Source organism: Salvelinus sp. IW2-2015, linkage group LG11, assembly GCF_002910315.2.
Source record: "Salvelinus sp. IW2-2015 linkage group LG11, ASM291031v2, whole genome shotgun sequence".
NCBI classification, from domain to species: domain Eukaryota; kingdom Metazoa; phylum Chordata; class Actinopteri; order Salmoniformes; family Salmonidae; genus Salvelinus; species Salvelinus sp. IW2-2015.
In genome coordinates this window covers 28715063-28730550 of record NC_036851.1, presented here as the reverse complement: position 1 = coordinate 28730550, position 15488 = coordinate 28715063, and the positions used below count along the sequence as shown (strand labels likewise).

The 15488-nt window shown below is 43.4% G+C and overlaps 1 protein-coding gene across 1 annotated transcript; it reads left to right on the top strand.

The window, feature by feature from the left end:
* The first annotated feature begins 7278 nt into the window (after positions 1–7278).
* LOC111970122 (probable protein BRICK1) lies at positions 7279–14435 on the top strand. The gene is made up of 3 exons (XM_023996646.2): positions 7279–7440; positions 13605–13687; positions 13811–14435. The coding sequence occupies exons 1-3, from the start codon at positions 7323–7325 to the stop codon at positions 13835–13837; spliced, it is 228 nt and encodes a 75-aa protein (XP_023852414.1). The 5' UTR covers positions 7279–7322; the 3' UTR covers positions 13838–14435.
* Positions 14436–15488: the final 1053 nt, after the last annotated feature.

Below are 15488 nucleotides of genomic sequence, written 5' to 3'. Positions count from 1 at the left end.
CTGTTGCATTAGTTCTGAGTGATTAACCAAATGTTATTTTTTAACGGTGTCACGCGGGACTAGGTGGGTGAAGGAATCAGACGCAGAGACTTCCACTGGGGAAAAGTGCTTTTTACTTATGCACACAAGAATGATAAGCCCAAACATACAGGGCGCAGACAGCAACGTGACAACCCCAAAACACAGGGTGCCAAGTAAAATAGAAAAAATAAATCCACCTCTACCTAAAACGCACACACGTAACATAAAGACAATCCCTCACAAAACAAGGGCGGTTCCAACTACTAAAAATAGGGAAGCTCATTAAACCAAACAACAGAAACACAGGTGAAACTAATTAGACAAAACAAACAGACAAACAAAAAAGGGATCGGTGGCGGCTAGTAGGACGGTGACGACGACCACCAAGCACCGCCCGAACAGGCAGGGGAGCCAACTTCGGCGGAAGTCGTGACAAACGGCTATTAAACAACTAATTGATCGACGTTGGTTCAATTCCATTTAGTTCTGTTTTTTTTGGTGAGCCTCTAGAGAGAAATCAAATCATTCACAAGAGAAATAAAGTCAAGAACTATGCCTCGTAAGCAAGCATTTTATGGTAAAGTCTACACTAGTTGTATTCGGTGCAGGAAGTGAGTTTGTGTTCATACAGGACCTCCCGCCCTCACCTACCATCAACCAATTATGTAAATACAGAGCTATTCGGAGCTCTCCGCATTGTTACAAAATTGAGAGGCTTACAGCGATGTGGTACGGAGCTCAATTTGGCCTCTGCATGCCGCAATTGATTCACACCATACGACCACATTTTCGGATCAAGCATAAATTTGCTTTTACCCTAACCCTTTTCCTAACCTTAACCTCATTCTCCTAACCTGCCACATTAATTAYCCTAACATGCCACGTTATTTATCTTAACCTGGTAAGTTAATTATCCTAACCTGCTATGTAAATATTAAGCTGACCCATGGTGCACCTGGCTATGGCCGGTCTTACCAATAATGGAGAGCTGATGTTACACCCATTGCTGCTGATCCACCCACTTCTTTTGCAACGCCCACTTTCAGACACAATCCAAGTATGCATTTACCCATACTTGGAGTCGAGCAAGATGGATTTTAGCAAATTGTCTCATTGATGAAACATTTGATCTCGATACAGTTTAATCTTCTCAAAACTAAAATCTGTTACGAATAGAGTGGACTACATTTTGTAGACTTTACCCTTTGCCAAAGTTTTAAATGTTTTTATTGTTTAGAAGTGCAAGGGTGAATTGAGTTATTGCAAAGACACACTTCCAGGTAAGCGTACACTAACGGAAATATAAATATGTCACGTTCCTGACCTGTTTTCTATTGTTTTGTATGTGTTTAGTTGGTCAGGGCGTGCGTTGGGATGGGCAGTCTGTGTTGTTTGTTCTATGTGGGAGTGTGTTGGTTAATTAGCCTTATATGGTTCTCAATCAGGGACAGGTGTTATTCATTTCCTCTGATTGAGAATCATATATAGGTTGGCTGTTCTCACTGTTTGTTTGTGGGTGATTGTCTTCCGTGTCTGTGTCTGTGCACCACACGGGACTGTTTTCGGTTTGTTCGTTTTATGTAGTCTATTCCTGTTCGTGAGTTCTTTCGTGTCTTTATGTAAGTTCCATGTTCAGGTTTCGTCTACGTCGTTTTCTTATTTTGTAAGTTATTCAAGTGTTCTTCGTGTTTCGTCTTTATTTAATAAATTCATTATGTCATCATACCTCGCTGCGTATTGGTCCACCGATCCTTCTCTCCTCTCCTCGTCCGAGGACGAGGTGGTGGTGTGGTTGAGAGGAGGGGTGCTAGTGAGGGGTGCTAGTGAACTACTATAATCCTTGTCAGATATTGGAACTGGAAGTGCTGGAGAGGGTGGAGGGCCGGGATAGAAGTAAAGTCATGTGGTGTGCTGATTTTAATGCCCACAACACGCTCTGGGGGGACGGATGGATAGAAATGGCTGTGTGATGAAAAAGTGATGATAGAAAAAATCTGAAAGATCTGTTGTGCCTCAATGATGGCCAACCTTAGTCAGAGGTTGGCACTACGATAGCATTGAATGAGCTGTATTCCGCCATAAGCAAACAAGAAAACGCTCACCCAGAGGTGGCGCTCCTAGTAGCCGGGGACTTTAATGCAGGGAAACTTTAATCCGTTTTACCAAATTTCTATCAGCAGAGGGAAAATAACCCCATGGACCACACACACTCCACACACTGAGACGCGTACAAGCTCTCCCTCGCCCTCCATTTGGCAAATCTGATCATAATTCCATCCTCCTAATTCCTGTTTACTAGCAAAAATTAAAGCAGGAAGCACCAGTGACTAGATCAATAAAAAAGTGGTCAGATGAAGCAGATGCTAGGCTACAGGACTGTTTTGCTAGCACAGACTGGAATATGTTCCGGGATTCCTCCAATGGCATTGAGGAGTACACCACATCTGTCAGTGCATCAAGGACGTCGTCCCCACAGTGACCGTACATACAGTTGAAGTCGGAAGTTTACATTCACTTACGTTGGAGTCATTAAAACTAATTTTCAACCACTCGGCAAATGTCTTGTAAACGAACTATAGTTTTGGCAAGTCGGTTCGGACATCTACTTTGTGCATGACACAAGTAATTTTTCCAACAATTGATTACAGACAGATTATTTAACTTATAATTCACTTTATCACAATTCCAGTGGGTCAGAAGTTTACATACACTAAGTTGACTGTGCCTTTAAACAGCTTGGACAATTCCAGGAAAATGATGGATCATGGCTTTACGAAGCTTCTGATAGGCTAGATGTGAACATCATATGAAGTCAATTGGAGTGTTACCTGTGGATGTATTTCAAGGACCTACCTTCAAGACTCAGTGCCTACTGCTTGACATTCATGGGAAAATCAAAAGAAATCAGCCAAGACCTTAGAAAAAAAATCGAGACTCCACAAGTCTGGTTCATCCTTGGCAGCAATTTCCAAATGCCTGAACGGTACCATGTGCATCTGTACAACAATGTACGCAAGTATAAACACCATGGCGACCACGCAAGCCAGCAAAACAGAGTCCTATACGACATAACCTGAAAGGCCGCTCAGCAAGGAAGAAGCCATCTGCTCCAAAAACCACCATAAAAAGCCAGACTACGCGTTTGCAACGGCACCATGGGTACCAAAGATCGTACTTTTGGAGAAATGTCCTCTGGTCTGATGAAACAAAAATAGAAACTGTTTGGCCATAATGGAAGCACATCTGAGGACACCATGTGCACAGTCAAGTTTAAAGCCCAATTTCGGTCCAAATGGGTCTTCCCGCCAAACAATAGACTACTACTGACCCAAGAAGGCACCTACTTCCAAGTACTCGTGGCAAAACTAGGCTATAAGGAACCACACAACGTCAGGTATTGGCGTGCCATCACAAAGCCCTGACCTCAATCTATACAAACTTGTTTGGCCAGAACTGCATTTTTTTTACCTAGAATTAATGTCAGGAATGTGGAAAACTGAGTTGTTGAAATGTACTTGGCTAAGGTGTATTGTAACAACTTCCGACTTCAACTGTACATACCCAAACAAAGCCTATGGCACTACGAGGAAGCCATCCGCACTGAGCCTAAAGGCTAGAGTTGCCGCTTTCAATGCAGTGGGACTCTAAACCTGGGAAGCTTATAAGAAATTTCCGCTAATGCCTCCTCCGAAAACCATCAAAACATGGCAAGCATCAATACAGACGAAGATCGATTGTACTACATGGTTTAGACGCTCGTCGGGACTAGTGTCAGCGCTCGCAAACACTTACAGACTACAAAGAGGGCAAGCCACAGCCGAAAGCTGCCCATGACAAGAGCCTACCAGACGAGCTAAACTACTTCTATGCTCGTACGAGGCAAAATAACAATGAAACATGCATGAGAGATGCGCCCGTTATACATGGCAAGACTTCTGTACGCACATGTGTATGAGATAACTAACTGGTTTCCCCATAATAACGCCATCCCTTGCAACAGTTTAGGAAATAGCGTTACATACACATTCGAGTACATCACTGGGCAGCTTCCTGCCATCCAGACCTCTGTATATGGTGTCAGAGGAAAGGCCCATAAAAATTGTCAAGGGACTCCAGCCATCCTAGTCATATGGACTGTTCTCTCTGCTACCCGCAGCAAGCAGTACCAAGAGCGCAAGTCTAGGTCCAAGAGCTTCTAAACAGCTTCTACCCCCAAGCCATAAGACTCCTGAACATCTAGTCAAATGGATACCCAGACTATTTGCATTGCCCCCCCCCCCCCCTCCCCTCACCACTGCCACTCTCTGTTGTCATCTATGCATGGTCACTTTGATGACTCTACCTACATATTACATACTACCTCAACTGGCCGGTGACCCCGCACATCGACTCTGTACCGGCACCCCCCTTGTATATATTGTTATTTTTGTTGCTGCTGCTCTTTAATTACTTTTATCTCTTATTTTATCCATATTTTTGGATACTGCACTGTTCGTTAGAGGCTCGTAAGTTAGCATTTCACTGTATTCGGCGCATGTGACTAATACAATTTGATTTAAGTGATTTAAATGATGCGTTGAATGCACCATTTACCAAGGCACAGATGAAAAGGGCAATAGGTAAGGCTGGGTTAACTTCGCCTGGGAAAGATGTGTGCTATGTTATGTTGGCCCATCTTAATGATGAGGCACAGGATAAGGTATTGGTGTTGTACAACAGAGTGTGGGAGAAGGGGAAACTACCAGGCAGCTGGAAGGAGGCAGGAGTGGTACCAATCCGGAAGCCAGGGAAGGACCCAATGAGGCAAACAAGCTATCGGCCAATAGCTTTAACATTACATGTATGTAAGGTTATGGAAAGTATGATTACGGAAAAGCTAACTTACTTCCTGGAGAGGTGGGGGCTAGTATCGCCACATCAGAGTGGGTTCAGGAAGGGGAGGGGAACTATGGACCCAGTGCTCTGATTAGAAGCAGAGGTCAGGAAGGCTCAGTGAATAAGGAGACTGTTGTAGCTGTCTTTTTTGATGTGGAGAAGGCATATGATATGATGTGGAAGGAGGGGTTGCTAACCAAGCTTGATATTATGGCAGTAGCAGGAAGAACGTACAACTGGATAAAGGATTTCCTGTTTGGAAGGTCTGTCCAGGTGAGATTGGGGAAGTCTCTATCAGGCAGCTACCTGGTGGATAAAGCTACACCGCAGGGGAGCGCGATTAGTCCTTTGTTGTTGTCAATCATGATCAATGATGTTTACAGTTAGGTATGCACAGATGTTAGGAGGTTGTTATTTTCAGAAGATGGGGTCTTATGAAAGAGGGGAAGAAATGTGCCATACATAGTCAGGAAGGTACAGGAAGCAATTGATGAGGTAGAGCAGTGGGCATTAATGTGGGGATTCAGGTTCTCTGTAGCGAAAACTCAGACAGTGTTCTTTACCAGGAGGAAGCATACCTCAAGGTATGCTTGAGGTTATATGGGAGAAACTTGGAGAGGGTGGGGGCCTTCAAGTTCCTTCGGGTGTACTTTGACACTAGGCTGACCTGGGCAGAACACACAGAGTGGTGTGAAAGTGTAAGAAGGTGCTAAATGTGATGCACTGTCTGATGGGCGTTACCTATTAAGGACCATGTATGTTGTATTGATCCGATCTGTAATAGACTATGGTAGTATAGAGTATGGTTCGGCAGCCCAGAACTCATTGGAAAGGTTAGGTGTCATACAGGGGCAAGGACTCAGAATATGTAGTGTGGCGTTTCGGACCTCCCCAGTGTCTACACTACAGGTGGAAATGAGGGATATGCCACTGCAGATTAGGGATTAGGAGACAGCATTTGGCAATGAATCATTTAACTAAGTCAGTTAAGAAAAGATTCTTATTTATAATGACAGCCTACCCTGGGCCAATTGTCCCTATGGGACTCCCAATCACGGGCAGTTGTGATACAGCCTGGATTTGAACCAGGGACTGTAATGACACCTCTTGCACTGAGATGCAGTGCCTTAGACCGCTGCACCACTCAGGAGCCCAAGACATGGGGTGTCTCATCCTGTGAAAGGGATTTTACAGGCATGCTGGGAACATGAGCGAGGACAGAACACAAGCTTTGGGAGGGTGTATAATATCCAGGCGAAGGAGATGGAACTTTATGGAAGGGAGTTTAGTCCAACAGTAGCTATTCCTGTAAACCCACCATGGCTACTCGCGCCTCCAGTATTTGATCTAGAAGTGTTGGAGAGATTACGGGAAAGATATGGAGTTGATCCATCTGATTTGTTTAATAGACGTCTGGATACTGTATCAGGATGTTGTGGCCATTTACAAAGATGTTTCAAAAGATCCAAGTACAGGACATACTGGATCAACATTTGTAGTGCAGGAATGTGGGATGGTGGTCAGGAAACATTACCTATATATACGGCAGAGCTGATGGCCATACTATTGGCCTTGCAGTGGTTGGGGGAGTCAAGCCAGACAGAGTAGTTATTTGCTCTGATTCATGTGCATTGTTGATGATTCTGCAGTACTTTAGCTCAAATAGCAGACAATACCTGCTTTATGATGTACTACAAATCCATGGCAGGATTAGACAGATGGGTATACAGATAGGATTTACTTGGGTCCTAGCCCATGTGGGGGTGGAGGGGAATGAGGCAGTTGATGTACTGGCTAAACAAGCACTTAGTAGTGGGGATGTTGATGTTGTAGCTTCAATTAGCAAGGCAGAGGCAAAAAGTCTGATATGGACAGTCATGGTGCAGAGATGGAAGGAGCAGCAGAATAGAGATACTAAGGGCAGGCATTTATTTCAAGTACAGAGGAAAGACAGGAAGGATTGCAGGAAGGGACAGAAGAGAGGAGGCTATTTTTTACAAGATTAAGGGTGGGACACAAACGGTTAAATAATACTTTAAATGTGATAAGTAAGCATCCAATAGAAAAGTGTTATTATTACCAGGAAACAGACAGTGGAGCATGTATTGATAGTGTGGGCAGTAATAGGGAAATAGAGGCATAGATCTAATATGAAGGGGATACATGATATTCGTTTAAAGAGTATATTGAGTAGAACGTCATTAGATACATTCTCAAATAGTTTGTTATATTTTAAGAGAAACGGGGCAGCCAGGTAGGATTTAGTTTCTCCCCGTCTCTGGCCCAACCTCCAATACAGTAGGCAGCGGTAATGCACCATAAAGTTGGATGCCGATAAATCCCACCAAAGAAGTAGTTCACTTTCCAGGGAACTGTCGCTACCTACTGGTAGCTCGCGCTAACACAGCTTCCTCAAAACAGAGAAAATGGCCGGTCAAGAAGATCCTGTGCAGAGGGAGATCCACCAAGACTGGGCAAATCGAGAATATATTGAGGTTATCACGAGCAGTATCAAGAAAATAGCAGATTTTCTAAATTCCTTCGGTAAGTACTCAGTAGCTAGATGACTTGGCAACAGCAACAAAAAGGCTGTCAATGTGAAGGCCTAACCTACTTCCAGCCCTGCTGGTCTTCTTGGCTAACGTAGTACGTTAGTTGGTTTCCATCCAAGACAGCAATAATATAATATACCTGCAGTACGACTCTCTTACTATTATGTATAACACGGGTTAAGAATTATACTTGCAATGTTATGGCTACAACGTTTAATTTATCGAGCAATCGATGAAACAGGTTCACTGCGCTTGCTAGCTAATTGCGATGAGATTTGACTAGACTCGATACACGTATGTTTATTTTTAAATACATGTTGAAGTGAGCCAACACTGATTTTGTATCTGTGTGTTCTAAAATGGATAGCTAGCACCAGCTTGCAACGAGTGTGAACTTGCATTATTAAGGAGGGGTGTATCTGTGCGATGTCGACGATGAGTATATGACGTGTCTCGTCTACGCCCAGGTAGCTCCGCAAGCGGTAACGTCAAAATACTTTCCTTACTCACCAAATGAGTATCACTTAGCGACTATCTCCATTTCCTCCCGCCGGTATGTACTTTCAAACGTACATGTACATGCAGCCGCACAGCTCGGAAGACTACAACAGCTCTTGACATTGGCGGTGCATAATAGTTTGCACCGACAGATGTAATGTATTGAGTAAACCTATCATTATAGAACAGGGCTCTTCAACCCTGTTCCTGGAGATCTACCCTCCAGTAGGTTTTTACTCCATCCCCAGTTGTAACTAACCTGATGCATTTTATAAACCAGCTAATTATTAGAATCATGTGAGCTAGATTAGGGTTGGAATGAAAACCTGCAGGATGGTAGTTCTCCAGGAATTACTGTTTTGTGAGCAAATTAGCACAGTTGGTGTTAACTATTAGCTTTTCTTGTATTTTGTTTCAATCAAATCATATATCCTGCTTGGGGTGCTCTGTTGTGTTCTGGCATATGAGAAAATGTGACTATTCAGCTTCATCTGACCATTAGGGCTCCCAAGTGGCGCAGTGGTCTAAGACACTGCATCTCAGTGCAATAGGCGTCACTACAGTCCCTGGTTCGAATCCAGGCAAAACCACCCGTGATTGGGTGCACAATTGGCCCAGCGTTGTCCGGGGTAGGCCGTCGTTGTAAATAACAATTTGTTCTTAATGGACTTGCCCAGTTAAATAAAAATCATAAAATCTCACTAGAAATGTGTTATTTTTTTGGGAGTAATGTTATTGGAGTAACACTATTGCACACTATGCTGTTATATTCGGTTATGTTAAATATGAAATAATCATTATGTAATCTTGCGAGACACTGCTTCAGCTTTGATCTAACACAATTGTGAGAAGTAATACTATTTTATTTGTAATAATAAGTGATGAGTAGGACTATTAGGCATAGGCAACATATCTTGAGTGTTATTTTAAACTATTGGATCGCCCTTCGTGGTTCTGAAAGGACAGTGCCAGGATCGAGCAATGATGTTAGAGAAGTTGAACCAACTTGTGGTGCCGAAGGATAGCTGAATCATAGCTCTGCCATTCGGCCAGTTCATGATTATTTTGTTGTTGTTGCATTATAGCCTGATAGGCTTACGACTTATTTTTGGAAGTTGGCGCCGGAGGAGTTGGTTGCCGCCTTATCGGCTCTTAACCAACCATGCTATTTAAAAAAAAAAATGTTTAGTTGTTCCTAACTTGTTTTGTACATAATGTTGCTGCTACCGTCTCTTATGACCGAAAAGAGCTTCTGAACATCAGAACTACCATTAGTCACCTCAGATTAGACAAAGAGTTTTTCAACAACGAGTCGGACGGGAGGGATATACACAGACACCCGACCAGGCCCAGATCCCCGTCATTCACTGGAGAAGGAAACAGAGATTTTGTGGAAAATGATCAGGCGACGAGTGGCTTATCTGCCTTTGCCTTCCGTCCTGCTAGCTAATGTTCAGTCGCTGGAAAATAAATGGGACGAACTGAAAGCAGGTATATCCTACCAACGCGACATTAAAAATGGTAATATCTTATGTTTCACTGAGTCGTGGCTGAACGACGACATTAAGAACATACAGCTGGCGGGTTATACACTCTATCGGCAAGACAGAACAGCAGCCTCTGGTAAGACGCGGGGCCTATGCATATACGTAAACAACAGCTGGTGCATGATATCTAAGGAAGTCTCTAGGTTTTGCTTGCCTGAGGTAGTGTATCTCATGATAAGCTGTAGACCACACTATCTGCTGAGAGTTTATCTGTATTTTTCGTAGCTGTCTACATGCCACCACAGACCGATGCTGGCACTAAAACCGCACTCAATGAGCTGTATACCGCCATACACTCATCCAGAGGCGGCGCTCCTAGTGGTCGGGGACTTTAATGCAGGGAAACTTAAATCAGTTTTACCTAATTTTTATCAGCATGCTAAATGTGCAACCAGAGGGAAAAAAATTCTAGACCACCTTTACTTCACACACAGAGATGCGTACAAAGCTCTCCCTCGCCCTCCATTTGGCAAATCTGATCACAATTCTATCCTCCTGATTCCTGCTTACATGCACAAATTAAAGCAGGAAGCACCAGTGACTAGATCAATAAAAAAGTGGTCAGATGAAGCAGATGCTAAACTACAGTACTGTTTTGCTAGCACAGACTGGAATATGTTCCGGGATTCTTCCGATGGCATTGAGGAGTACACCACATCAGTCACTGGCTTTATCAAGAAGTGCATCGAGGACGTCGTCCCCACGGTGACTGTATGTACATACCCCAACCAGGCACCATGGATTACAGGCAACATTCACACTGAGCTAAAGGGTAGAGCTGCCGCTTTCAAGGAGCGGAACTCTAATCCGGAAGCTTATACGAATATGCCCTCCGACGAACAATCAAACAAACAAAGCATCAATACAGGACTAAGATCGAATCGTACTACACCGGCTCTGATGCTCATCGGATGTGGCAGGGCTTGCAAACTATTACAGACTACAAAGGAAAGCACAGCCGAGAGCTTCCCAGTGACACAAGCCTACCAGACGAGCTAAACTACTTCTATGCTCACTTCGAGGCAAGTAACACTGAAACATGCTTGAGAGCATCAGCTGTTCTGGACGACTGTGTGATCACGCTCTCCGCATCCGATGTAAGGCAATTTAAACAGGTCAACATTCACAAGGCCGCAGGGCCAGACAGATTACCAGGACGTGTACTGCGAGCATGTGCTGACCAACTGGCAAGTGTCTTTACTAACATTTTCAACCTCTCCCTGTCCGAGTCTGTAATATCAACATGTTTCAAGCAGACCACCATAGTCCCTGTGCCCATGAACACTAAGGTAACCTGCCTAAATGACTACTGACCCGTAGCACTCACGTCTGTAGCCATGAAGTGCTTTGAAATGCTGGTCATGGCTCACATCAACAACATTATCCCAGAAACCCTAGACCCACTCCAATTTGCATACCGCCCCAACAGATCCACAGATGATGCGATCTCTATTGGCAGCTCCACAATGCCCTTTCCCACTTGGACAAAAGGAACACTATGTGAGAATGCTATTAATTTACTACAACTCAGCGTTCAAACCATAGTGCCCTAAAAGCACATCACTAAGCTAAGGACCCTGGGACTAAACACCTCCCTCTGCAACTGGATGCTGGACTTCCTGATGGGCTGATGGGTGGTAAGGGTAGGTAACAACACATCCGCCATGCTGATCCTCAACACGGGGGCCTCTCAGGGGTGCGTGCTCAGCCCCCTCCTGTACTCCCTGTTTACTCATGACTGCACTGCCAGGCACAACTCCAACAACACATTACGTTGGCTGATGACTCAACAGTGGTAGGCCTGATCACCGACAACGATGAGACCGCCTATAGGGAGGAGGTCAGAGACCTGACCCTGTGGTGCAAGGACAACAACCTCTCCTTCAACGTGATCAAGTGGGTAGTATTATGGGGCTTTGGTGACAAAACGGATGGCACTGTGATCGACTACATCCAATTTGCTGAGTAGTGTTGGAGGCTATTTTATAAATGACATCGCCAAAGTCAAGGATCGATAGGATAGTCAGTTTTTACGAGGGTATGTTTGGCAGCATGAGTGAAGGATGCTTTGTTGCGAAATTGGAAGCCGATTCTAGATTTAATTTTGGATTGGAGATGTTTGATGTGAGTCTGGAAGGAGAGTTTACAGTCTAACCAGACACCTAGGTATTTGTAGTTGTCCACATGTTCTAAGTCAGAACCGTCCAGAGTAGTGATGCTGGACGGGCGGGCAGGTGTGGGCAGCGATCGTTGAAGAGCTAGCATTTAGTTTTACTTGCATTTATACCAGGTGGTGTCAGAGGAAGGCCCTAAAAATTGTCAAAGTCTCCAGCCACCCTAGTCGTAGACTGTTCTCTCTGCTACCGCACAGCAAGCGGTACCGAGCGCCAAGTCTAGGTCCAAGAGGCTTCTAAACAGCTTCTACCCCCAAGCTGTAAGATTCCTGAACAGCTACATAAATGGCTACCAGACTATTTGCATTGCCCCCCCCCCCCTCTCCCCTCTTCTACAATGCTGCTACTCTCTGTTATTATCTGTACATAGTCACTTTAATAACTCTACCTTCATGTACATATTACCTCAATTACCTCGACACCGGTGCCCCCGTGCATTGACTCTGTACCGGTACCCCCATGTATATAGATCTGCTATTGTTATTTACTGCTGCTCTTTAATTGTGTTATTCTTCTTACTTTTAGCTTTTTATTAGGTATTTTCTTAATGAAATTGTTGGTTACGGGCTTGTAAGGAAGCATTTCACTGTAAGGTCCTACACCTGTTGTATTCGGCACGTGACAAATACAATTTGATTTGACTACGTGGTATAGTTATTTGTAGGCTATAGCCTAATGTAAATACAAGTAGCATTGCACTGTTTGAGGAGAGTGCTTTAATTGCAAGTAGGCATTTCATTGTATTGTGCAGTTTACACTTCTGTATCATAAATAAACTTTGATTTGATTAGCTTGAACACGTTTACAATATACAGAGGGGAACTATCAATTCATAATTTATTTGCATACATTAAATCATCAAATCTATTGACCAATTTGTGAACATAAACCATTACTACTTGAAGAAAAAACTGCCATAAAAATCAAGCCTTTGGTGTATTGTATTCATGCATCTCAATAAACTATAACCTAATTGCATTATTATCTCCAACATGGCCCAATTCACATTAACCCACCCTGACATACCAAGCTAGAACGGGCCCTGCGTCTCAATCAATAGGCTAAATATCCCAAGCAGGGCTACAGCAACTTCCAGGGAGGGTCAGGCTCCTTGGGCTTTGTGGTGGCCACTCTGGTTTGGGTGTCCTCGGCAGAATGGTGTCACCCTAGCCAAATGGTCACATATCATTCTGGGTTCCACTGCGCAAGAGGGGTTCCGTGGAGTTTTATGATCCTTTTTTATGGCTAAAGTGATCAAGCCTCCGTCGGGCCTCCGCAGTGCACAGACGTAGCCTACAGAGCTTCATCATTGTCGCCACCGCCGGAGAGAAGACAGGGAAGAAACCACCATTTACCTACCTCTAGTTTGCTATACATACGTTTGGTTCGTCAATTTATCGTGTTGTGTAATTTGTGGTAATTAAATATAATTTACTTAGCATTTATCAGAATACATTTTCCAGAAATAGTTCTAACAGCTCTGTGTATTCTCAAATTGAAAAAGCTGAGGGAGCGCTGCTCCTCCGTGCTCTGGCAGCACTACACCCTTGATTATAACACTTGCAGAGCAGTCTAATGGGAGTTTAATGCTTCCTGGGCGTTAGAGAGGAGACACATACTCATCAACATCTCTAACGCACAGATACTGGGACAGGGCGTAGCTAGCCTCTATGTACTTTGGTACCTACCTGTCCCATGCATACTGTCAATTGAGACATTGATTGCATTATTGAACTACAGTGCAATAGTTAGCCTACAGTTGGGAGATTATGAACATGTGCATTGTCTTTTGGGAGATTATGAACATGTGCATTATCTTCATACCCTATGATATTGATGCAATTTTATTTAAAGTCAATTAACCATATTTTCTTATGAGTAACATTGATGTGATCAGAAATAAAAAATATGTGGAACATATATTTCCTTTTCTTTAGATATGTCCTGCCGGTCTCGTTTGGCCACGCTGAACGAAAAGTTGACAGCGTTAGAGCGGAGAATTGAGTACATTGAAGCAAGGGTAAGTGTCAGAATTAAAGTGGCAATTCTATATTGTAATTACATGAAATGTTTCCAGTTTGTTTTGCCTGTACAGTACTGGATGTCATCATAATGTGTTCTCTAACCCTCTTTTTCTGTTTAGGTCACAAAAGGAGAGACATTGACCTAAACCAAGATGGTATGCTGGACTGGGTGTTGCAGTTTGGCTGAGGATTGACAACTACATTTGTGACCATTTCCATGTTTGTCCTTTTTTTTAAACTAGCTATGTATTTTTACAATTTTGTATTTGGTCTGTGGGACCACAAAAGACACGTCACACTGTGTGTATTTGGCTGCTGGATGGTGACTATAATACCACAGCATCTCCCACAATGTTACAATGGATTGACTCTTTAATGCTATCTTAAACTTTGCACACTAGCTCTGCATTGTATTTATTTGATCACGGGCTAACATAATGTATTTGTGCAAATCAAAACTAGTTAAGAACATCCTAAGAGGGGAAAGTTTATTTTATAAGGTTCATTCAAAAGTGATTATGTGAAGGAGTGTACCCACCTCTATGGAGATTTTAAAGAATATGCATTGCAGAAATATCCTTCCTCTTTGGCTGAGCCAGGATAATTTGAGCCACAGGAAGAGGGAGTGCCAAAATGAATAGTCAGCTCTTTAACTGTGGTCATTCTACTTATCTGTCTTTCACTTGTTGTAATTGTGTTTTCCCTCATTGTTCAAACGAAATGTAATAAACTGTTTAAAAGTAAGTTGTCCATGTTTTTGACATAGTGGCTTGAAAGAGTGTTTGGCTCAAGGGTAGCATTCATAGATGCCTGGTTGAAGGTGTTACTGGAATATAGTATAGGCTGTGTAGTATCAAGACCAACTCTATTTGCTCATAGTTAGTCCATACACATAACATCTGCCAATATAGCCTCTGGTTGTTGCCCTCAGCCATAAATTTGTGTTCTGTTCTCCATGCCACAGGGACTGATTAACATCTATTTTGGTCAAAATGATTTTGAGGGTCAAAAAGTGTCCCAGTCAATTCACCAAATATCATTGGACTACACAACCACAGAAGGATAGCAATATTTGACACAGCATTAGGTGCATGTTGTACTCTAAGATGCACATTTTGTGTTGATTGTCTCAAAAACATCAGGAAAATGGCAATGCTGGCTAGTGATTTCTGGAGCTAGGTTTCCATCCAATTGGTGACAGTTTTATGTCACACTGCTCAAAAAAATAAAGGGAACACTTAAACAACACAATGTAACTCCAAGTCAATCACACTTCTGTGAAATCAAACTGTCCACTTAGGAAGCAACACTGATTGACAATAAATTTTACATGCTGTTGTGCAAATGGAATAGACAAAAGGTGGAAATGATAGGCAATTAGCAAGACACCCCCAATAAAGGAGTGGTTCTGCAGGTGGTGACCACAGACCACTTCTCAGTTCCTATGCTTCCTGGCTGATGTTTTGGTCACTTTTGAATGCTGGCGGTGCTTTCACTCTAGTGGTAGCATGAGACGGAGTCTACAACCCACACAAGTGGCTCAGGTAGTGCAGCTCATCCAGGATGGCACATCAATGTGAGCTGTGGCAAGAAGGTTTGCTGTGTCTGTCAGCGTAGTGTCCAGAGCATGGAGGCACTACCAGGAGACAGGCCAGGTTGGCGCTCTAGGCAACAGCTCAGCCAAGCATCGATCATCATGTGACCAGAAATAAGCCCCTCGATATTTATTGGAAAGGAGCATCAAGCTAATGGCGTGCAATTTCACGACCCTGTGAATTTCATCTGTAGCCTAAAAAA

What these genes read in the sequence shown, in the direction of transcription:
- LOC111970122 (XM_023996646.2), top strand. Translation starts at nt 7,323, where the DNA reads ATGGCCGGTCAAGAAGATCCTGTGCAGAGGGAGATCCACCAAGACTGG. An exon ending in AGATTTTCTAAATTCCTTCG is followed by an intron (nt 7,441 to 13,604) that starts GTAAGTACTCAG and finishes CCTTTTCTTTAG; the next exon opens with ATATGTCCTGCCGGTCTCGT. An exon ending in TTGAGTACATTGAAGCAAGG is followed by an intron (nt 13,688 to 13,810) that starts GTAAGTGTCAGA and finishes TTTTCTGTTTAG; the next exon opens with GTCACAAAAGGAGAGACATT.